Source organism: Bufo gargarizans, chromosome 3 (genome assembly GCF_014858855.1).
Source record: "Bufo gargarizans isolate SCDJY-AF-19 chromosome 3, ASM1485885v1, whole genome shotgun sequence".
NCBI lineage: Eukaryota > Metazoa > Chordata > Amphibia > Anura > Bufonidae > Bufo > Bufo gargarizans.
The window spans coordinates 433,075,494-433,101,453 of NC_058082.1; the positions used below are offsets into that span (position 1 = coordinate 433,075,494).

General features: G+C 43.2%; 1 protein-coding gene across 5 annotated transcripts in view; it reads right to left on the reverse strand.

Annotated features, from left to right (window-relative positions):
• MAGI3 (membrane associated guanylate kinase, WW and PDZ domain containing 3) overlaps nt 1-25,960 on the reverse strand; it is a 309,538-nt gene that overhangs the window by 40,903 nt on the left and 242,675 nt on the right. For all 5 annotated transcript variants that reach the window (XM_044283486.1, XM_044283484.1, XM_044283483.1 and 2 more), the window contains exons 11-14: nt 20,462-20,493; nt 18,338-18,500; nt 10,743-10,834; nt 2,884-3,076 (exon numbers count right to left, since the gene is read on the reverse strand). In XM_044283486.1, coding sequence (XP_044139421.1) covers nt 2,884-3,076; nt 10,743-10,834; nt 18,338-18,500; nt 20,462-20,493 — 480 coding nt within the window. The remainder of the gene's footprint in view (nt 1-2,883; nt 3,077-10,742; nt 10,835-18,337; nt 18,501-20,461; nt 20,494-25,960) is intronic.

Below are 25,960 nucleotides of genomic sequence, written 5' to 3' on the forward strand. Positions count from 1 at the left end.
TTATAGCTAACTTTTCAGTAGCCATCACATTATCGCCATAGACAGGATTACAACGGCAGATATCACCTCGGTATAGATAACACAAGACCCACCATTCACAATAGGTGGTATCAAAGCTCATCTATCTTCTCCTGACCTCTGCACAGGTTACAGAGCATGCCTAGAAAACTCTTCTATAGAAGTCAATGCGGTCAGCTTCTGTCCATTGTGTCTATGGTCCATGTGGCTGCTCTCAAAGAACAGGACATCTTTACATATTTTGGGCCAGAGCAAAATAAATTAAATATAATGATATGGAAAATGTAAAAAATAAATAAATCCCAAAGTTCAAAAAAAAAAAATAGTTTTATTTTTTTATTAAAAACGGTTTAATCTAAAAATGTGATTTAAAGAATGGATAATTTTCTGATGACACATCCCCTTTACTTACAACATTCAATACATCTTCTGAGCAGGCCAGTACATACTCAACAGACATTTCACACCGGTTCATATTCAGAATAAGCAAGATAGGCCTGTGCTTTGGTATGGTTATCATTCTTGCTGTGTCTATACTGAAACATACTCTTCCTCTAAGGCCACTTGACCGTGTCAGGTTGGCAGTCCGCAAACTGCGGATGCGGTCCGTGTGCATGCCACAATCTGTTGCATACCCATTGACTACAATATGTCCGTGGTCCCCGCTTTGTGGACAAGTTGGGGAACAGACACATGAGTGCAGAAAGCACAAAGAAGTCATGGACACAAAAAACCAAACTATTGGCTCCTATGAACTAGCATGTTCCTCACTGTAGAGGAAGAGGAGAGGGAGCGCTGAAATGTGACTGTCACACCTAATAATGGTATCTGCCTCTAGATTTATAATGGAAGTCTTATCTTTCTCTAATGCAGATGACATGCATGGTAGGAAGTGTAAGTTTTACACGAGGCACTGCACAATAATCCAATGATAAAATGTAAGATAGTCAGACATGATGGATTACAAATGACATAACTCCTAGATTTCGGCGAGACTGGCTAATGATGTAAGATGAATGGGGCATCATGACAGTCCCTGAATTCCTACCATCAGTGAAAAGAGTTGGATTTCAACATGCCCAATCCCTTGCTTCCTAAGAGATTTCCTATAAGAGATGACAGTGCGCTTGCACAGTGTATGCCGTTAACATGGCCGATCGTAACACACTCCCAGGATAACAGTCTTACGTAAAGCTGGGCTGAATGCGTCTTAGATCGGTACTGTCCTATCAATCTCCTCCATTAGACTATATGCTAAATGTCAGATAACATACCAAAATGCGTTGTGCCTTGGTCGCATACTTCCATTTATGGGTCAGGTTGTTTGGGGAATTTTTCAGCACAAATGTACTTACTGAATGTAATTGGACAGCAAGCGGTAGCGATTTTTTTTCCGCCGATAACACAGAGATGTATGTTTCTTAATAAACAACAGAGAATGTCTTTTCTAGAGCTTCCCATTTGTTTATGGGAGATAATTACACTGATGTTTTCTAAAATGTTCTGTCTTTTGCAAAGTAGCGGAGACGACACCTTTAGGTCCCTACTGGGAAAAATAATTTCCCACCAGCAGACATGCTGTTCAGAATATGAGGTTTGGAAAACTCGCAGCATTGATTTAATCTAAGAAGCCCTAAACCGTATGCCAGCCAGGAACGATGCATCATGGAGCCTTTTATTGAGCGGTTCTCGAGCATTCCTCAAATGGCTTACTGCTGGGTGCAACGCCAAAAGGTCACATTGAGAGCTATGCACAGAAACGTTGGTCACAGATAAAACAAAAGCCTGCACGGAGATCACTAAAATGTAAGTAAGGAGAAATGGTGATTGTAACTTATGAGAGAACAAGCAAAGGTTGGCAACGTACAATGTTAAAATAACATGTGAAGTATGTGCTGCTGCCGCCTCTACCGAGCATTAGCTTATTGGTGCCAGTACCAGAGGGGTACCTCGGGGCACCAGATAGTCAGTGCCCTACTCCTTCTGCCACTCCTTGATGGACAGGCCAAGCATCTCGCACTAGGACCTATCAGTGTTAGCACCAGTGCGAGAGGCATGAGAGGAGAGGGGAATATACTTATGTCATGACCCTCCCGATAACTTTAGGCAACAATTCCGCTCAAAGCCGTCATCTCTAGTTCCGGGATCACAATGATACTATTAGTAGGCATCTGTGATGTTTAGAAAGCTGAAGCTCTGCGCATGTCCTGATACTGAAGCAACTGCACAGGCGTGGGAATTGCATCCTGCATGGCATTCTCAGTTAATGGGAAAGAAGGAGTGCAAGGAGGTGCTGGACGTTGAAGATCTGGTGGGTAGTGCATCAATAAGCCAATTTTCACCGCATGATGTAAACAGTGCAGGGACCATAAGCTGGAGACAGCAGAAGCAGCATGGAGGGCCGAAACGGCGGGGAACGGGTAAGTATGGATCTTCTATTTCAGGCTGCAGGCATCAGATAACATGTAATTATTACTGGAAAACCCCTTTAAAGGGCTTGGCCATGGGGTAAATATTATGGGGAAAGACCTCAGAGAGGAAAAAAAGAAGCAATACCCACACTCACCAGTCCCGCACTGCTTACTGGGTGCCAGCTGGTCTCTACTTACTGGTCCAAGCTCAACAAGCAGAAAATGTCCAGAGATGCTTGATCAGCCAATCAATGGCTGAGGCAGGTCAGGCCTGTGACCAGTGATTGGCTGAGCAGGCATCTCCAGACATTCATTACTTGCATGCTGAGACAGGACCAGGAAGCAGAGACCATCACGGACCTGGTAAGCGTTGGAACAGGGGAGCGAGGGGGGTATGAATTTTGTTTTTTAACGACTCTCTTCAAGGAAATTTCTCATTCAAACTTTCACCTACCTGTGAAGAATAACTGCCTTCTCACTGTAAGCAGCACATGACCATTTCGAGCGGCAGTGGTCATTAAATCTAAGACCTGCTTGTGGGATTTTCCTTTCACAGGTACACCATCGATACAGATTAGTTCATCAGCAGCGCGGAGGCGGCCATCTTTCTCAGCAGCTCCTAAAGGAATAATGGCTCCAATGTAAATCTGCAGACAAATAAGAAAGCATGTTTTAGTCTTTAGAGTATAATACATAAAACATATAAAAGTATATAAAAGCATAAGGCAACCAGACAAGGCACAATCTTTGCCTAAGGAAAATTCCCAAGAGGCCCTGTTCAAAAAAAACTAACGGACTGGATACACAAGCTAGGACCCTGTCTCTCCCTACAGCACCATACAAAATAGATAGTGCAAGTAAAATTTAATAGAAATAAAATTTTGTGCTAATAAATTTTTTTTTTTAAATACAAATTACACAAAATGGATTTAAAGGGGTTGTCTAGCTTTTTAAAACTTATCTTCAGGACAGGCCATCACCAGCTGATCAGCAGAGGTCAATCAGCTGTTTTGTAGAGCTCTATTGGCGGAAGTTGGTTTCAAGGTACACTGCACCGTCAACATTGTAGTGGACAGTGCTGTCAATTAGGGCTGCAACGATTAATCAATGTAATTGATAATAATCGATAACTGGATTCGTTGCCGACGAATCCAGTTATCGAATAATCGTCCGATTTGTTGCTATGCGGGCGGTTTACTTTAAGTCACTGCATCTTTATTTTACCTTACAATGACACTCTAGTAACAGGCAGAGCGGACGGCAGCGTAACGTCACTCACGTACGTGACGCGCCTGCTCCGTCTCCTTAATTCATAAAGTGGGCGGAGCAGGTGCGTCACGTGAGTGAGTGACGTTACGCCGCCGTCCGCTCTGCCTGTTACTGGAGGGTCATTGTAAGGTAAAATAAAGATGCAGTGATTAGTCTGCTGTGAGCAGCGGGGCTGTTATGGGGAGGGGGATCTGTCTATGGCACTGCTATGGGGAGGGGGGGGGGATCTGTCTATGGCACTGCTATGGGGAGGGGGGGGGGGATCTGTCTATGGCACTGCTATGGGGAGGGGGGGGGATCTGTCTATGGCACTGCTATGGGGAGGGGGGGGGGATCTGTCTATGGCACTGCTATGGGGAGGGGGGATCTGTCTATGGCACTGCTATGGGGAGGGGGGATCTGTCTATGGCACTGCTATGGGGAGGGGGGATCTGTCTATGGCACTGCTATAGGGAGGGGGGATCTGTCTATGGCACTGCTATGGGGAGGGGGATCTGTCTATGGCACTGCTATGGGGAGGGGGATCTGTCTATGGCACTGCTATGGGGAGGGGGATCTGTCTATGGCACTGCTATGGGGAGGGGGATCTGTCTATGGCACTGCTATGGGGAGGGGGATCTGTCTATGGCACTGCTATGGGGAGGGGGATCTGTCTATGGCACTGCTATGGGGAGGGGGATCTGTGCACTGTTATGGGGAAAGGGATCTGTGCACCGTTATGCCCATACCAGTGCACAGATCCCCCTCCCCATACCAGTGCACAGATCCCCCTCCCCATACCAGTGCACAGATCCCCCTCCCCATAGCAGTGCACAGATCCCCCTCCCCATAGCAGTGCACAGATCCCCCTCCCCATAACAGTGCACAGATCCCCCTCCCCATAACAGTGCACAGATCCCCCTCCCCATAACAGTGCACAGATCCCCCTCTCCATAACAGTGCACAGATCCCCCTCTCCATAACAGTGCACAGATCCCCCTCTCCATAACAGTGCACAGATCCCCCTCTCCATAACAGTGCACAGATCCCCCTCTCCATAACAGTGCACAGATCCCCCTCTCCATAATAGTGCCACCCACAGATCCCCCTCTCCATAACAGTGCAACCCCAGATCCCCTCTCCATAACAGTGCCACCCACAGATCCCCCCCATAACAGCGCCATCCACAGATCCCCCATAACAGCGCCATCCACAGATCCCCCATAACAGCGCCATCCACAGATCCCCCATAACAGCGCCATCCACAGATCCCCCCATAACAGCGCCATCCACAGATCCCCCCATAACAGCGCCATCCACAGATCCCCCCATAACAGCGCCATCCACAGATCCCCCCATAACAGCGCCATCCACAGATCCCCCCATAACAGCGCCATCCACAGATCCCCCCATAACAGCGCCATCCACAGATCCCCCCATAACAGCGCCATCCACAGATCCCCCCATAACAGCGCCATCCACAGATCCCCCATAACAGCGCCATCCACAGATCCCCCATAACAGCGCCATCCACAGATCCCCCATAACAGCGCCATCCACAGATCCCCCCATAACAGCGCCATCCACAGATCCCCCCATAACAGCGCCATCCACCGATCCCCCCCATAACAGCCTTTCACAGATCCCCCCCATAACAGCGCCATCCACAGATTCCCCCCATAACAGCGCCATCCACAGATTCCCCCCATAACAGCGCCATCCACAGATCCTCCCCATAACAGCGCCATCCACAGTTCCCCCCCATAACAGCGCCATCCACAGATCCCCCATAACAGCGCCATCCACAGATCCCCCCATGCCATCCACAGATCCCCCCATGCCATCCACAGATCCCCCCCATAACAGCGCCATCCACAGATCTCCCCATAACAGCGCCATCCACAGATCTCCCCATAATAGTGTAGGCCACAGATCCCCCATAACAGTGCCATCCACAATTTGTTTTAATATGGCCTTTGAACATAATTTTTCAAGTTAAATCATATAAACCTCTTTGTTTTGTAATTTTGGTGTTTTTTTCCCAATTAATTGATTAAATTATCGACAACTAATCGATTATTCAAATAATCGTTAGCTGCAGCCCTACTGTCAATGCAGTGATACCCTGATTGAAGCCAGTGGGAGCGGCGCTGCAGTGATCAGCAGTGTCCACTACAATGTTGATGGTGCTCTGTAGCTCAGACGAAAACAAAGCTCAACAGAACAGAGGATCGACAGGGTTGCCTGAGCCCCACCGATCAGCTACCGATGGTCTATCTTGAGGATAGGCCAGCCCTTAAAAGGGCTGGACAACAGTCACCTTTAATTACTGTATGCAATTTTTATATTCAATTAAGAGAACATGAATTGCAGTAACAGAATTACACTGAGATTTCCCCACTTTCTAGACATTTTTTAGGCTGATCAATATGTACGAGCGCAGTGACACCACAACTAGTAAATTAGAGAGTACAAGGGAAATGAAGGCTATAATTTTGGATTCATTATTTGTTCTTTGTCTTAGAAGTCGCTTAATGAGCTGTATATGCAAACTGTGACACACTGGCCTTGCACACATTCTAAATTGCTGCCGATACCAGTAATCACATTTCATGGGCCGAAGTTATATAGCTCTTAAATGGTCTACGCAAGGTCAGACCCTATTAGTCGCTGCTTCCCACCCCCCTTTCTTTAGCCTACATACAGTAAGTAAGGCTACTTTCACACTAGCGTTCGCTGGTCCGCTCGTGAGCTCCGTTTGAAGGAGCTCACGAGCGGACCCGAACGCAGCCGTCCAGCCCTGATGCAGTCTGAATGGAGCGGATCCGCTCAGACTGCATCAGTCTGGCTGGCGTTCAGCCTCCGCTCCGCTCGCCTCCGCACGGACAGGCGGACAGCTGAACGCTGCTTGCAGCGTTCGGGTGTCTGCCTGGCCGTGCGGAGGCGTGCGGATCCGTCCAGACTTACAATGTAAGTCAATGGGGACGGATCCGTTTGAAGATGCCACAATGTGGCTCAATCTTCAAGCGGATCCGTCCCCCATTGACTTTACATTGAAAGTCTGGACGGATCCGTCCGAGGCTATTTTCACACTTAGCTTTTTTTTTGCAATTTTAATGCAGACGGATCCGTTCTGAACGGAGCCTCCGTCTGCATTATTATGATCGGATCCGTTCAGAACGGATCCGCCCGAACGCTAGTGTGAAAGTAGCCTAATATGTCCTTTGTATCAGGCACATTTACATCGAATCCTCAGTATTCTATCAACTAAAAAAATGACAGTGGTCCACTGCGTATGTCTTGTGCTGTGGTTTCCTGTTGCCTTCAATTACATTAAACTATTGGGCATGCATAGTAGAAAACTGATCCATAACACAGCATGAAGTCCCTGCAGGTACTTGGAATCACTGGCTGAAGAACACGGGGCCTTTTACTTATTTATCTCGGTACTTGACTTCATTCCTCACAAAGAGGGTATGAGAGGGCTTTTCGCTCCCAAATAAAATGATGCCATCTATGAGTTACTGCATGGGGCCCACACAGCTACACTGGTGTGATAGCATGAAGCTCAGGGGCCATCAGCATTTCAAGCAAAAATATCTCAAATGGTGACCCATTAGGAATGAACTGTATTTGCACCTAGAAAGTCCTGTCTATGCAGACCGCCGAAAATTACAATACTGGGGTCTGATAAAGTTTGTAAAGCCTAATGAAAAGAGTGCAGTAAATACTTTCTATGTATAAATAGTTTTTATACCAGGGATGGTCAAACACTGTAGACTTTGGAAACCAGTTCCGTTACTGCATTAGGCTCCTTTCACATCACCGTTTCTCCTTTCCGTTCTCCGACTCCGTTGAGGAGCAGAACGGAAGGGACGGATTCTGCAGATATCTATATGCATGAGCGTATGCATGCAGGACTTTCGTCTCCGCTCAAAAATCATGTTCGGACCCCATTATGGTCTATGGAGTCTTTAGGCTCAATTACGCTCAGTTAGGTCTCAGTTATCTGCAGAATCCGTCCTTTCCGTTCTCCTGCTCCTCAACAGAGCCGGAAAACGGAAAGGAGAACCGGTGATGTGAAAGGAGCCTTAGGCAATTTTACTGACATGCATAGACATCAACAGAAAACAGCAGCAGAAGCAAATCTCTAAGAGCACTGGCTACTGTGCCTCCTGATTTATACTAGTGAATCACTAAGTGCCTATAGGAGAATTCCAAATTGATGTTTTCTTCTCCATTCAGACAGAACAATAAATTCTAAATTCTCTGGATTCTGATGAGAAAAGAGCAGTACATTATGGAAGTTCGGATGACCTCGCGGACTAAACTTTCATACAGTACAGTATATAGCTCAAAAATCACTGCAAGTATTTACAAAGTGCACAACCTTTTAGGTAGATTTTAACTGTGTAAAAGTGTTTAAAAGGATAGCTTTTTTTAAACCACAATGGGGAGGATTGATCTACAGAGAATTTTTAAAGTCAGTTTGTTGTCGCAATTTTTGACACATTTATGAAATGACAAGCGATGAGTGATAACTTTAATGTATCTTAAATGGCTTGTCCCACAAAAAATACTCTATATTTTCACCCCTTTGGGACCCACTAGTTTTCTCCTTTCTGACAAAGCCTAAGGCCTCTTTCACACGGGCGACGCGTGTGAGGGCCGGATAGGATGTGGGATGCGTTGCGGGAAAATTGTGCGATTTTGCCTGCGAGTGGGGTGAGTTTTGTATGCGATTGAATTGCGTTATTCAGTTTTTTTCCGCGCGAGTGCAATGTATTTTGCACGCGCGTGAGAAAAAACTGAATGTGGTACCCAGACCCAAACCCAAACCCAAACCCGGACTTCTTCACTGAAGTTTGGGTTAGGTATTCTGTAGATTTGAATATTTTCCCTTATAACATGGTTATAAGGGAAAATAATAGCATTCTTAATACCGAATGCTAAGTAAATTAGGGATGGAGGGGTTAAAAAATAAATAATTTTTTTTTTAAACTCACCTCATCCACTTGTTTGCACAGCCCGGCTAGGTCTTCTTTCTTCTTCTTTGAGGACCTGGGAAAAAAGGACCTTTGGTGACGTCACTGTGCTCATCTCATGGTCCATCGCCATGGTGATAGACCATGTGATGAGCGCAGTGATGTCACCAAAGGTCCTTTTCCTCACAGGTCATCAGAGAAAAAAAAAAAGAAGACAAGCCGGGCTGCGCGAACAAGTGGATGAGGCAAGTTTAATTTTCTTCATTTTTTTTACCCCTCCATCCCTAATTTACTTAGCATTCGGTATTAAGAATGCTATTATTTTCCCTTGTAATCACGTTATAAGAGAAAATAATAAAGATCGGGTCCCCATCCCGATCATAACCTAGAAACCATGCGTGAAAATCGCACCGCATCCGCACTTGCTTGCGATTTTCACGCAGCCCCATTCACTGCTATGGGACCTGCGTTGCGTATAAAACGCACAATATAGAGAATGCTGCGATTTTCACGCAACGCACAAGTGATGCGTGAAAATCACCACTCACGTGCACAGCCCCATAGAAATGAATGGGTCTGGATTCAGTGCGGGTGCAATGCGTTCACCTCATGCATTGCACCCGCGCGGAAAACTCGCCCGTGTTAAAGGAGCCTAAGGGTCCATTCACACGTCTGCAACTGTTTTGAGGTCCGAAAATTGCGGATCCGCAAAACACGGACACCAGCCATGTGCGTTCCGCAATAGAAATGCATTTTCTTTTCCGTGGCTGTGGACAAGAATACGACATGTTCTATCTTTTTTGGGGGGGCCGCGGAACGGAAGTGCGGATGCGGAGAACACAGGGTGTGCTGTCCACATCTTTTGCGGCCCCGTTGAAAATGAATGGGTCCGCACCCGTTCTGCAAAATTGCTGTACGGATGCGGACCAGTTATGCGGACGTGTGAATAGACCCTTATTTAGCAAATCTGACAAGTCACTTTATGTGGCAATAACTTTGGAATGCTTTTACTTATGCAAGTGATTCTGAGGCAGTCTATTCATGACACATTACTTCTTGCTAGTGGTAAATCTGGGTTGACATGTTCTGTCTTTTTTTTTATCCAAAATTTACAGATAATTGGGAAAAAAATTGCTATTTTCTATATCTGAATTTCTCTGCTTTTAAGACAGATCGTGATACTTAACAAAATAGTTAATATTCACCATATGTCTATTTTCTAGAAAAAATAATTGATTGCTATGTAATAAATGTTCTTGGGTCCCATCATGACCCATATTCTGATGATTTTTACCAGCTTAGGCTACTTTCACACTTGCGTTAATACTTTCCGGTATTGAGATCAGTCATAGGGTCTCAATACCGGAAAAAAAAGCTTCCATTTTGTCACTATTCATTTTCAATGGGGTGAAAACATAACTGAACAGAACAGAATGCTTCAAAATGCATTCCGTTCTCATACCGGAGAGCAAACTGCAGCATACTGAGCAAGACAGAGCCCTCATGACCTACAATGCAAGTCAATGGGGACGGGTCCGTTTTCTCTGTCACAATCCGACACAATAGAAAACGGATCCGTCTTGGCTATGTTAAAGATAATACAACCGGATCCATTCCTAACGTATGCAGTCGGTTATATTATCAGTAACGAAAGTGTTTTTGCTGAACCCTGCCGAATCCAGCAAAAACGCTAGTGTGAAAGTAGCCATAGAACATCAAGAACTCTTGTGGTCTCACTTACCATGACGACAGAGCTGCACAATGCCATTATTTTGTTAAATTACAATATGAGATGAAACCACCATAAACATTAGTCCTCTGCAGTTGAAAATTTTACTTTGAGGTCAGAAATCCATTTCTTACATAGATAACTGGGTGCTAGAGAATAGTCATGTAATCATATACTCACTAAGACAGGAATATGCACTGCATATTTCTCAGTCGTAACTGACATTAAAGCACTAGTCTGAAAACAGCTCATGTGGCATGCAATAGAGAGATTTGGATGGATCTATAGGAATATATGGGCCTGTTAGCATTCCACTTAAAAACAGAAAAGAAGGTGGAAAATTGTACTCACCGCTTGGTCTGGTCCATCCCCTCCAAGGACCCTGAATCCAAAGCCAGATTCCTGCTTACGGAGAAATACATCCAAATCCTTAGTATTGGGAGCTACGTACAAAAAAATAAAAATAAATGAATAATTAAAAGAATTCTAGGCATGAAGGCATCACTAAGCAATAAACAAGATACAATACTATCCTACAAGATTTAATATAGTAAATGCTAGTTTGTGCTATATATTATTTAGATTTGTTTTAATTGAAAAGATACTAAAGTTTCAATACAACAATAATCTGAAAGGGACTGTCTGGCCTAGGAGCTGACAAACCCAATGGTTTGAATCCGTGCCAAAATAAATTAAAAACACTCACCTGTCCACAGTCCCGATGTTCTCATGCTGCTGCCCTATTTCCAGCCACTTCTGGTCCCCGCTGGACCATTGGTGGCTTGGTCCCCTGACTGATGCGGCCAATCACTGGTCTCAACAGCTACATGAGCAAGAGTGGCATGTACCTAGACTACTGACTGATTGCTTTTTTTATTGGACACAGGCACTGGGGATATTGGATACTAGGACGCATATCCCCTTTAATTATACCCACCTTCCCTTAAACTAATAATTAAAGAGTAACGGTTACATAACACCTGCTTAATCAATATTATAAGAGGTGTTTAGAAATGTTTTGATACATACATCTTTTTCCCACTTATCAGTGCAGGAGCTAGGAGTTTTGATAACTATTCAGATCTCCAGAGAGGCAGATATGGGTTAATAGCTCACAGAGAGGGGAGGCTGGAGCAACTACAGAAAAAGAGGCAGAAACGTGGAAACTGCTGCTGGTCTAGTAAATGTTCTACTACAGAAGCTGCCTAACACACACTCTATCAGATTAATTGGAATATCAGTCTTGAATACCCAATCTATGCAATGCTTCACTTCTTGCCAGTAATTAGAAATTAAGAAAGATGTTCTATTAACAATGCACAACTGAGACAGTCAGAACGCTGGATAAAATTATAATCCCGCTCAGCATCTGCTCCCACTGGTCCGCAGTATCTGATCTTCCGTTCTTACATCTATTTACAATTAGTATTTAAATTGGAAAGCCTTCATAGTTCAGACCCTTTAACTTTTTTCACATTTTGTATCTTGTGCTAATATAAAAATAAAAATCTAGTTTTCTCCAATCATTCTGTACTTAACACCCAATAACGACAAAGTAAAAATATTGAATATTTGCAATTTTGTTAAAAAAAAGGGAAAAACTTCTCAGGATATGTTTTCAGACCCTTTGCAATAACACTTGAAATTTAGCTCTGGGGCCTCCCATTTCCCTGGATGATCTCCGAGATGTTTTTAGACCTTGACTGGAGTCCACCTGTGGTAAATTCAGTTGACATGATTTGGAAAGACACAACCCTGTCTATATAAGGTCTCACAACTGACAATGCGTATCAGAGAAGAAAAAAAAACACCATGAGGAGAAAATAACTACCTATAGAACTCGGAGACTTGATGATTGTGCGGCGGAATAAATCTGGTTCCCACGAGCACATTGGCCTCTATAATTCTTAACTGGAAGGTGTTTGGAACACCTAGGACTTTTCCTAGAGCTGGCCGCCCCACCAAACTAAGTATTTAGGGGAAAGGGGCCTTGGTAAAAGAGGTGACAAAGAAATCAATGGTCACTTTGGCTGAGCTCCAAAGATCCTGTATGCAGAAAGAAAAAACTTACGAAGGTCAACTATCACAGCAGCTCTTCACCAATCTGGGCTTTATGGCACAATGGCCAGAAAGATGCCTCTCTTCAGTAAAAAGACACATGAAAGCCCATCTGGAGTTCGCAAAAGAACACCTAAAGAGCTCTCAGATTGTGAGATACAAGACCCTCTGGTTTGATTAAAACAAGATTGAAATTTTTTTGCAAGCCCAATACTATCCCTACAGTGAAGAATGGTGCTCTCAGCATCATGCTGGGGAATATTTTTTAGTGGCTGGGATCGGGAGACAGGTCAGGGTTGAGAGAAAGAGGAATGGAGCAAAGTACAGAGATATTCTTAATGAAAAGGTTTATCTTCCAACAAGACAATGACCCTAAGCACCCAGCCAAGACAACACAGGAGTGGCTTAGGGACAACTCTGTGAATGTTCTTGAGTGGTCCAGCTGGAGCCCTGAATCGAACCCAATCGAACATCTCTGGAAAGACCTGAAAATAGCTGCCCATCAACGGTCACCATCCAGCCTAACAGAGCTTGAGAGGATTTGCAGAGAAGATGGGATAAAATCCCCAAATCCAAGTTTGCAAAACTTGTGACATCATACCCAAATTGAATGGATCTTGTAATCGCTGTCAAAGAGGTTTCAACTATTTACTGAGTAAAGGGTATGAATACTTATGTCAATGCAAGATTTTAGTTTTAGCAAAGATTTAGAAAAATTCTGTCATATTGGTAAATCATAACCATTTTGATAGTGTTACCAATAAGCACTTTGTAAATTGTAGATAAGCTTTCCTTCATTGCATTTAATGTCATTCGGCACTGTTCATATTTTCTCTTCCTGATACTCAAAATGTTTTCACTGCATGTTTGAGTTGCATATACAAACGTATGCTTTGCTCTACAGCATATCATACATCATGAATGGCTGTCTACAATTGTGGCCAAAAGTTTTGAGAATTACATAAACATTGGAAATTGGAAAAGTTGCTGCATAAGTTTTTATAATAGCAATTTGCATATACTCCAGAATGTTATGAAGAGTGATCAGATGAATTGCATAGTCCTTCTTTGCCATGAAAATTAACTTAATCCCCAAAAAAACTTTCCACTGCATTTCATTGCTGTCATTAAAGGACCTACTGAGATCATTTCAGTAATTGTCTTGTTAACTCAGGTGAGAATGTTGACGAGCACAAGGCTGGAGATCATTATGTCAGGCTGATTGGGTTAAAATGGCAGACTTGACCTGTTAAAAGGAGGGTGATGCTTGAAATCATTGTTCTTCCATTGTTAACCATGGTGACCTGCACCATGCGTTGCATAACAATGGCTTCACAGGCAAGGATATTGTGGCTACTAAGATTGCACCTCAATCAACAATTTATAGGATCATCAAGAACTTCAAGGAAAGAGGTTCAATTCTTGTTAAGGCGGCTTCAGGGCGTCCAAGAAAGTCCAGCAAGCGCCAGGATTGTCTCCTAAAGAGGATTCAGCTGCAGGATCGGAGTGCCACCAGTGCAGAGCTTGCTCAGGAATCACAGCAGGCAGTTGTGAGCGCATCTGCACGCACAGTGAGGCGAAGACTTTTGGAAGATGGCCTGGTGTCAAGAAGGGCAGCAAAGAAGCCACTTCTCTCCAAAAAAAAACATCAGGGACAGATTGATCTTCTGCAGAAAATATGGTGAATGGATTGCTGAGGACTGGGGCAAAGTCATATTCTCTGATGAAGCCTCTTTTCGATTGTTTGGGGCATCAGGAAAAAGGCTTGTCCGGGGAAGAAAAGGTGAGCACTACCATCAGTCCTGTGTCATGCCAACAGTAAAGCATCCTGAGACCATTCATGTGTGGGGTTGCTTCTAATCCAAGGGAGTGGGCTTACTCACAATTTTGCCCCAAAACACAGCCATGAATAAAGAATGGTACCAAAACACCCTCGGACAGCAACTTCTTCCAACAATCCAACAACAGTTTGGTGAAGAACAATGCATTTTCCAGCACGATGGAGCACTGTGCCATAAGGCAAAAGTGATAACTAAGTGGCTCGGGGACCAAAACATTGACATTTTGGGTCCATGGCCATTTTGGGTCCATCCCATTGAGAACTTGTGGTCAATCCTCAAGAGGCGGGTGGACAAACAAAAACCCACTAATTCTGACAAACTCCAAGAAGTGATTATGAAAGAATGGGTTGCTATCAGTCAGGAATTGGCCCAGAAGTTGATTGAGAGCATGCCCAGTCGAATTGCAGAGGTCCTGAAAAAAAAGGGCCAACACTGCAAATACTGACTCTTTGCAAAAAAATGTCATGTAATTGTCGATAAAAGCCTTTGAAATGTATGAAGTGCGTGTAATTATATTTCACTACATCACAGAAACAACTGAAACAAAGATCTAAAAGCAGTTTAGCAGCAAACTTTGTGAAAACTAATATTTGTGTCATTCTCTAAACTTTTGGCCACGACTGTACTATGCATCTTTTGGATTAAATAACTTTTCTAAAAAAAAAAGAACTAGGTAGGTTTATTAGCATTTTACAACGGTATATAATTAATGCCAGGTTTTGCTATATTTAAATATAGAATCATTTTACGAGCCAGGTTAATATTTAAATTAGGTTTCTAGGTGCCAAGATTATAGCAGCATATACTAATCAGTAAAGCACAGATTATGCAAAATCAGTACCTATTATCTTGTTGTATAACCAAACTAACTGTAATTGCAGAGAACCGTGGGAAATATGAGATAGAAACCCTTTCCGCCCCATCACATTTCGTCTGGTAGAAATATCATAGATGGGGATAATACCGAAGTAATGTGTATAGGAAGCATCAGGAATCTGGGAGAACTTCATAAGCAATGATCCCCTGGAAATACCCGAATAGCTCTGCTGTACATGTATCTTGTTTGGCCATAGAACCAAGATTTCAATGGATCTGACAATTTCATGTCTCAAAAAGCAGTAAATCAAGAGGTAACAAGGAGCCTAGATTTTTACCGCTTTAATACTTTATTTCTTAGAGATAGAACCAAGGGTGTCTAGTAACTGCTCATGTCTGTTCCTCTCTAGACGTAACAAGGCAATAAGGTAGTGGCAGAAGAGCTCTATCCAGCTCATGACTCAGGAGTGATTTATATAACTAGCCACATAATTGGTATAAAAGAAGATTTCTTACATTTAGAGGAGACAAATATGTACAAAACATCTCAGGAGTGAAGCCGAAAGTTTTGCACAGAAAAAATAAATAAAAAACTAACAAATTTTCTGACACAGTAAACTTTCTGGTTCTTCCGGGAAATCCGTTTTTCCTTAAGAACACTTAGGTTCCATGTATGTATAAGAAAACATCTGTGAAAATGTTTAATAATGTGCTTAGGAGATGACGTATTTAAGAGCAGGACATCCAAACAACAAGACAATAACTTTCCTGAGGTAGAGGGACCACACATGGGATTGCTCCTCAGCCTGATGTGTCATAGAAATTCACTCACCAGGTCATGTTTTAAAAGAGCACATCCAAACAAGAACAATCACTCTAAAGATCAACAGTCATTACCAGAAATGCACTGGAGCTTGGAAAAAAAGGAATGCCTACAAAATACACTTAAGCATTAGGCATTTCAAGCTATACTAAGAAAAATAAAAACTTGATTTAAATATATATCCCAATTCTGTAGAACTAATCCTAAACAAACCTATATCAATCATTTTGTATTCAGGAGTTAAATGCTAATTACATAATGTGTTCAGTGTTGGAATAAGAAAAAAAACAATGGGAAATCCAAAAAGTGTACCATCATTCTAAAACACATATTGGCAAATGTGATGTTCCGCAGTTGTTAGGTTCCTCTAGAACCCTGTGGTTCCACAAAGCTATTGGTGGTTCTGGACTGGCAATGATGTATGGCTTTAGGACCTTGTGTTGGCCAGGACTTTGAGAAGACGAGAGGCCAGGAATGTCCCTGGGTGACCAGCACAGAGAGTAAGCTTCTAACATCACAATGTGATGGAGCCTGTTGCCAGGTGTTATAAGGAAATAACCTGCCAACAGGTCCGTGCTGAATCTGGCAACACTCTGGTTCAGTTAGGCTTCACCTTAATGTGAACATGTGCCCTGCCCTGCATGAGAGCGATGAACACCTGACAAATATCTTAAACACTACCTAATAGCGGCAAAATGACTGGCACGATTACCAGCAGCTACCCAGACACATCATGGACTTCAATGCTGTTGCCCAGCAGAACCAAGGTAGTAGTCACTGACACCTAGTATATATATTATATAGACGCTCATACCCCTCATTAGTACTGACAACCCTGCTCATATCGACATCTGTATCAATTTAATGTGGAAATATACATGTAGGTAGAACTCCTACTGTTGTGTTTTCATACCATACATACCACTTTCACATACTTTCCACAATTTCAAAACCTCTTATTGCTTATGATTTAAGTTGTTAACTTGTATAAATAGAAAAAACATACTTTTTTATTTTGCTTGCTGCTTTTGTCCAATTGCTACTGTGCATTAGCCCAGGCTTTTCCCAACCTTTATAGCATTGATGATCCCTTGCGGGGAAAAAAACTAAAAAAAACTTGGGGAAACCTTGTAAACCCAGCCTAACTTACTTGAGAACCCAGATTAAACCCATAAAATAGAGAGCCCAGGTCAGACACATAAATAAAATCAGACCCCAGAGAAGTCCCCTAAATTAATTAAAGCTTACCCGTAAAAAAAATTATTACCCTTAAAGGGGTTATCCCATCTTAGACAATGGGGGCATATGGCTAGGATATGCCCCCATTGTCTGATAGAGGTGGGACCCGCACCTACAAGGAGAACGGAGCGGAAAAAGTTGAGGAGGGCGCACCACGCATGCACAGCCGCCCTCCATTCATTTCTATGGAGCCGCCAAAAATATTTGTTATGGATTCTGTTACCACGGACCATAACGCAATTCTATGACGGAATGTATAATGGAATGCCTTTAGAGACATTCCGTTATTTATTCCATCATGATAGAAGTCTATGGACTGCAAAAGGGATCCATTCCATTTCCGTTATGCAAGAGAGGACTCCCCTGCATAACGAAAACGGGATGGATCCGTTTTGCAGCCCATAGACTTTCCGTCATAGAATTGCGTTATGGTCTGTGGTAACGGAATCCATAACGCAATTCTGCTTTTACCACCAAACAAAACGCAAATGAATTTCATAACATGAAATTCGCTCATCCCTACCTATCATGTATGTGCTTGGTTCCTTGACAGAATGCTTAGCACATCAGATGTCAATCTAATAAACATCTAAGGCAGAGGTATAACATGAAGCTATAGGGCCCCAACTCAAAGTCTGTAACAGGGTGCCCCCAACTACCAGACAATGTGCCATTTATAATACTGGTGTCTTCTTATGTTGCACAGGGGTCTTTGGGTCCCCCTAGGCACCAGGACCCAGGTGTGACTGCAACCTCCTATAAATACACCAATTCTCTAAAGATCTTGTTATTTGTCAAATCGGTTGTCATAATACAAATTATCCCCTATCTATAGACACCCGATCACAACAACGGGAGCCTGTGTTTCCTATTTGAATTGAACTCTATAGGACAGCCGAGTACAAAAGCTTGGTTCGCCCAAACAGAGCTGAATGGTAGCATATATGTCTCTGCCGCTCCATGCAAAGGGGGCAAAACTGGCCCCCATTCTTGTCCCTGTGGATATGGGAATGGGACAACCCTTTAATGGACTTAGCTTTTCTAATCTGAATTAAAATATCTGATTTTATGACTTTTGTTGAAGAACGACTAAAAAAACAATCAATGTGTGTACAAGGTTGACAGGTTCAATCCAATGATATTTCCTAACTGATGAAGAAGGTACTCACGTTTATCTTCAAAGATATTTTTTGATTTCTTATAAACTTCTGAAGGGTCAAGTTTTGGGGAGTTGGATCGAGCAAGATTTGGTGGAAAGGGCAATGGCTGTGGTAAAGGTTCAGCTGTGCCAACTGCTTCCAGGCTGCCCGACAGATCCTGCTTATCCGTTTTCTAGAAGTGACAACATTACATCATCAATCACATGACACCTATTACACTAAAGACACTTTGCTAAAAGAAAGCTAAATTTATATTTAAAAGGCTTAACACAGATGACCAGGTCACTATGACCAGAAGATGTATTCCTCTTATCTGTCACCCAAATCTATCTGTTGGAGGCATAAGGCCCCTTTACACTGCCTGAACATGAGGCATTTTATCGCTAACAAGCATTCGCAAAAATGCTCTTCAGCGATACTCCACCAGTGTAAAGGTGCCAATGATTACCTGATGAATGAACCAAACAAACACTCGTTCATTGTTCGTGTGGACACCTAAATGATTCTCTATGGGGATGAGCGACTGTGGGTGGGTTGCCTTCACTGAACGCTTCCTTCCCGACAGTCGTCTGCATAATTGAACTAAAATAACAAACATGTTACCTAAAAAGGGAATTACAAGTAGCTGGTGGGTCACTAGAGATCATTTGTTAGTTGACCTGTGGTCATATCAGCCTAAGGATTGATTCAAACAGTGTGTGTGTGTGGGGAGTGTACTAACAGGATTTGTATGTGGGGCGGTCAGCATAATCTGAGCTAGCAAGCCTGAATTGTAAACCGCTGAGGAATATGTTGGCGCTATATAAATAAAGATTATTATTAGAGTAGAATTAGTGACTGTGACCGGACTGCAGCTCCAGTCTTCTGAAACATGGCGGAAAATAATTAACATTATTAGGAGGATGAGATTTGCAGCCAAATGACTGAAATTAGAAGGAAAGGACTGCAAAAAGCTGTTTTACATGAAAATCTAAGAGCACTGTCAAGTTATGTCTCACTGGGGGGTAAGCCTTAAAGGGAACCTGTCATCAACTTCATGCTACCCATACTAACGGCAGAATAAGGTAGAGGCAGGTGAGTTGATTTCAGCGGTCTGTGATTTATAAGTTACAAGTAAGTGGTTGCTGAGAACCAACATCACAAACATTGCAGACCGGGCCTGGAAAAGAGTCACGGCCAACTGAGAAGAGTCCTGGTTATTCATATCTCCTGCCCACCTGCTGATGACTGACAGTCTTCTACCTAGTTTTCTCCCTTTCTCTCTAGGAGAGAACTGCCAATTATCAGCAGATGGGTGAGAGTGCAGGAGATGATGAATAACCATGACTCTTCTCAGGTAGATTTGACTCTTCTCAAGGCCTGGGCTGCAATGATTATGATGCTGGTTCTCAGCAACCACTTACTTTTAGCTGATGAGGGACACACCGCTGACATCAGCATTTCTGTCACTACTTTATGCTGCCCTCAGTGAGGTCAGCATATAGTAGATGACAGGTTCCCTTTATTATATCCTACCATTTCAGCTTCTATGTAGAGTTATGTATGTTTACTGTATCATTTTGTGATTTATATTTAAAAAAAAGCGATCCTGTCAGGGTCATTAGCTACGAAATAAAAAAACACGTAAAAGTCGCACAAAAAAACTTGTTCCTATGGCTTCTAAATGAAAAAAGAAAGAAGCTGACTTGAGTATATCAGTTTGTTTTTCCAGCTGCTTTGTATCAGCATATTACATAGTGACTGCTCCTGCTCGGAGGAGGGGATTAGGGTGGGCTTATTTTTCATTTTTACACAGTGCAGAAAGAACCATAAAATTGCGTTTACAGCCGTAGTGACGGGTCCTCTATGTTTTGTTGGCCTCTTAACAAGCAAAACAAATCTCTGATTATATTCGTGTTTGGAGACTCGCGTATAGATTTAATCTGTGAGATATTTATTGGTAAAATACGTAAGCAGCGCATAAAAGTTCCGAATAAAATGTAGCACTACACCAGCATATACAGTGGCTTATCTGAGGAAACCAAGGCAAAAAGTCCACTACTTTACGCAATTGTTCACTCTTCTGAATTTTTTCGTCAAGATGATAATAGCGTGAAAAAATGTAATAACACAAAAAAATTATTTTACACTCACCACTTTTGCTACTTTGATAGGTGACGGGGGAGCTGCAAATAGAAAAGAACACGTGAGCCAGAGTTATGAGAAGGCAAGAGATATCGAGTTATTACAAACAAACAGACATGGGGGAAAAGGAAGGTAATCTTGCCCATGCGCTGGTGCAGTGAAGCTTTCATGAGGGTGTACCCGCTCTGAGATCTTCACTGCACATGTGCGATTGTACCGAATGAGACTACACTGGAGCAGTGAGGTTGCCTGGCCCTGCAAATCTCACTGGGAGGGGCAAAAGGGAGCGGTGAGGTGAAGCGTTGCTCTGAGCACCTCATTTACACATAACTAAAAATAAGAATTCTTGGGTTAGTTTTAGTCACCGTGATCAGTATGCCTGGTTTAGGCTAGTTGCACACCAGCGGCGGTGTTCCGGCAGGGAACGGCCTGCTGGATCTCTGCACACTCCGGCATTGCCAGAGGTTTGTACCGCTCCGCCCAGTCCCATTCACTGAGAGCAGAGGTTTTCTTCCAGCCAATTCTCGGCATATTTGCCACAACGTGGCCGGATCTCCGCCCAGTCCCCATTACAGTGAATGGGGCAGGACAGATCTCTACAAAGTTCTGGCAATGCCGGAGTGCACAGAGATCCTGCAAACTTCCAGCCATGCCTAAACAGTGTGGATCATGGTGACAGATGCCCTTTATAATCTCAAATTGTCTGCTATTTTACGCTCCGCCCCTGCTCAGTCCAGAAGGCGCCAGAAACGGGCCTTGTAAAGTTCTGCAGCACAGAACCCATTTCATACATGTTAAGGCAGTTGTTCCTACAGCACGTGATGGATTTTTACAAACCCCATTCAGAAGCGGGGCAAATCTGCAATGGCCGCCCTAAGAGGTGCAGCCTCTGCAGAAGGGGTTTGTGACCAAAAATCTGCATATTCATTTATATACCAATTACTATTTATTATTACATAGATTTGTTGTTAGATCAAAACGTATAAAGCAGTTTTTAGTCACTATGGGGGTCATTATCAAACTGGTGTAAAGTAGAACTGGCTTAGTTGCCCACAGCAACCAATCAGAAAGGTGGAATCTGATTGGTTGCTATGGGCAACTAAGCCAGTTCTACTTTACACCAGTTTGATAAATGACCCCCTATATACTTTATTATTTGAGCAGTTTATGTTTGTAATTACTTAAAGGGGCATTCCCATCTCAGATATTGATAGCAAAGTGAAAGGGGGTGCAACAATCAAGCGCAGCCATCATCCGCTCACCACGATGGGAGTTCCGAAAATAGCCAAGCACTCCCATAGCTGTTAATGGAGAGGTGGCCGTGCATGCACATTGCGCTTTCGATTCAATGCCATGGGACTTGTTTGCTCGACTATTTTAAAAGCTCCCATAGCAGTGAATGGACAGCACGCCGTGCATGCATGGTGTGCTTTCTTCCACTTCGGGGGCCCTGTTCTGGTGATAGGGGTAGGTCCCATAGGTGGGACCTACACCTATCTGACATTTAAGGCATATCCTAGTAATATGCCATTAATGTCTAACATGGGCAAACCCCTTTAACCACTTCAACCCCGCTAGCTGAAACCCCCTTAATGACCAGGCCACTTTTTACACTTCTGCACTACACTACTTTCACCGTCATGCAACTTACCACCCAAATGAATTTTACCTCCTTTTCTTCTCACTAATAGAGCTTTCATTTGGTGGTATTTCATTGCTGCTGACATTTTTACATTTTTTGTTAATAATCGAAATTTAACGATTTTTTTGCAAAAAAATGACATTTTTCACTTTCAGTTGTAAAATTTTGCACAAAAAAAAACGACATCCATATATAAATTTTTCGCTAAATTTATTGTTCTATATGTCTTTGATAAAAAAAAAAATGTTTGGGTAAAAAAAAAAATGGTTTGGGTAAAAGTTATAGCGTTTACAAACTATGGTACAAAAATGTGAATTTCCGCTTTTTGAAACAGCTCTGACTTTCTGAGCACCTGTCATGTTTCCTGAGGTTCTACAATGCCCAGACAGTACAAAAACCCCACAAATGACCCCATTTCGGAAAGTAGACACCCTAAGGTATTCACTGATGGGCATAGTGAGTTCATAGAACTTTTTATTTTTTGTCACAAGTTAGCGGAAAATGATGATTTATTTTTTATTTTATTTTTTTCTTACAAAGTCTCATATTCCACTAACTTGTGACAAAAAATACAAAATTCTAGGAACTCGCCATGCCCCTCACGGAATACCCTGAGGTGTCTTCTTTCCAAAATGGGGTCACTTGTGGGGTAGATATACTGCCCTGGCATTTTAGGGGCCCATATGCGTGAGAAGTAGTTTGCAATCAAAATCTGTAAAAAATGACCGGTGAAATCCGAAAGGTGCTCTTTGGAATGTGTGCCCCTTTGCCCACCTAGGCTGCAAAAAAGTGTCACACATCTGGTATCGCGATACTCAGGAGAAGTTGGGGAATGTGTTTTGGGGTGTCATTTTACATATACCCATGCTGGGTGAGAGAAATATCTTGGTCAAATGCCAACTTTGTATAAAAAAATTGGAAAAGTTGTCTTTTGCCAAGATATTTCTCTCACCCAGCATGGGTATATGTAAAATGACACCCCAAAACACATTCCCCAACTTCTCCTGAGTACGGCGATACCAGATGTGTGACACTTTTTTGCAGTCTAAGTGGGCAAAGGGGCACACGTTCCAAAGAGCACCTTTCGGATTTCACCGGTCATTTTTTACAGATTTTGATTGCAAACTACTTCTCACGCATATGGGCCCCTAAAATGCCAGGGCAGTATAACTACCCCTCAAGTGAACCCATTTTGGAAAGAAGACACCCCAGGGTATTCCGTGAGGGGCATGGCGAGTTCCTATAATTTTTTATTTTTTGTCACAAGTTAGTGGAATATGAGACTTTGTAAGAAAGAAAAAGAAAAAAAAAGAAAAAATCATCATTTTCCGCTAACTTGTGACAAAAAATAAATTCTAGGAACTCGCCATGGGGAATGTGTTTTGGGGTGTCATTTTACATATACCCATGCTGGGTGAGAGAAATATCTTGGCAAAAGACAACGTTTCCCATTTTTTTATACAAAGTTGGCATTTGACCAAGATATTTATCTCACCCAGCATGGGTATATGTAAAATTACACCCCAAAACACATTCCCCAACTTCTCCTGAGTACGGCGATACCACATGTGTGTGTTTTGCGGATCCTATCCATGTATCCGTGGATCCGTAAAAATCATACGGACGTCTGAATGGAGCCTTACAGGGGGGTGATCAATAACAGGGGGGTGATCAATGACAGGGGGTGATCAGGGAGTCTATATGAGGTGATCACCCCCCTGTCATTGATCACCCCCATGTAAGGCTCCATTCAGACGTCCGTATGTGTTTGGCGGATCCGATCCATGTATCCGTAAAAATCATACGGACGTCTGAATGGAGCCTTACAGGGGGGTGATCAATGACAGGGGGGTGATCAGGGAGTCTATATGGGTGATCACCCCCCTGTAAGGTTCCATTCAGACGTCCGTATGTGTTTTGCGGATCCGATCCATGTATCCGTGGATCCGTAAAAATCATACGGACGTCTGAATGGAGCCTTACAGGGCGGTGATCAATGACAGGGGGGTGATCAATGACAGGGGGTGATCAGGGAGTGTATACGAGGTGATCACCCCCCTGTACTTGATCACCGCCCTGTAAGGCTCCATTCAGACGTCCGTATGTGTTTTGCGGATCCGATCCATGTATCCCTGGATCCGTAAAAATCATACGGACGTCTGAACGGAGCCTTACAGGGGGGTGATCAATGACAGGGGGGTGATCAGGGAGTCTATATGGGGTGATCAGTGGTTCATAAGGGGTTAATAAGTGACAGGGGGGGTGTAGTGTAGTGTAGTGGTGTTTGGTGCTACTTTACTGAGCCACCTGTGTCCTCTGGTGATCGATCCAAGCAAAAGGGACCACCAGAGGACCAGGTAGCAGGTATATTAGACGCTGTTATCAAAACAGCGTCTAATATACTTGTTAGGGGTTAAAAAAAATCACATCTCCAGCCTGCCAGCGAACGATCGCCGCTGGCAGGCACGAGATCCACTCGCTTACCTTCCGATCCTGTGAACGCGCGCGCCTGTGTGCGCGCGTTCACAGGAAATCACGGCTCTCGCGAGATGGCGCGTATATGCGTCGCTGAGCGCAGAGCTGCCGCCTCCGGACCGCAGATCTGCGTTAGGCGGTCCGGAGCCGGTTAAGGTAGCCATACATATTAGATAAATGCCAGATAAGATTTTGGTACTAGTCGACCATCTTGTGGATAAGAGGAAATCAAGCACATTGGAATTCATTGGTTCTAATGGGAGACAAGATGTCTGGAAGCAGCTTATTGCCGTTTCCCTATTCAGATTAGCATGAATGTGTATGATGGGTTAGGAGGAATAGCGGCCTGTTATCTAAGGTGTAAGGCCGTCTTTAGGTATTCTGTAGTACTGCTCTAGTCACTGAAAACTATATTATTTTTTTGGCATATCATGGCGATACTTTATAGTAACGTTATTTGGATAACTATACGAAATGTAATTTGACCAAAGTATGGCACTGCTTGGGCACCCTTCATTATAGCCCTTATATATAAGGCACTGTTTGGTACACCCTGAGGGAGGGGCGCCAGCGGGAGGTGCAGCAAAGGCCACAAGGTAACACAAGGCCTCACAATTTATATAATGGCGACAGTAAAAAAAATAATGGACAATAAAAAGAAAACAAAAACGACACCGCGCAGATCATGCACATGCAATTTCCAGCCATAAAATTATTACTAGGGTTCCCAACAAACAGATTACTAAATGCAGGATTAGAACTGATTACATTAAACCCAACAATCAGAATCTGCATAATGAAAATCTACAGCAAGAAAGGTGTTAAGACCATGGTAAGCTTGGACCACGAGACAAAAAGTCCTTTCCTAATCCTAGCTCCCAGTCATTATAATGTTTTCTTCTTGCTTTCTCTTTGCAGACGCGAAGTCAATTAAGTCAATGAATGTAACACATGAATGAGCCTTGATAAGGCCACTCGGATTCAATCACTGGGAATAAAACAGCTCTTAAAAGGGCAGCGTCTGGGCCATTACAGAAGACATAGACACATCTCTAACTGGCAGCTATCAGGAACCGCATTATGTGCAACTATAAGCTAATTAGGATGGAACAGAAATGGAGTCGCTGTAATTGCTATTAACTGCGTCCATGCCGAAAGAGCAAGAATCTATCTGCACAAACCATCTAATGTACTGTATTCCTGCTGTTTATCAGATGCTCTTGTTTCCAGACTGTTCAGCTTTGTTTGTCTATAGCAGGCTCTCGCAGTATATTTGAGGGTACTCCATTAGTGTAGCCTCTAAAGTACAATAGTAATTTAGTCATCCGTGGAACAACTGCCTAAGGGATCCTTCACAGAGTTCAGCCCGAAATAAGCAACGATCAACAATA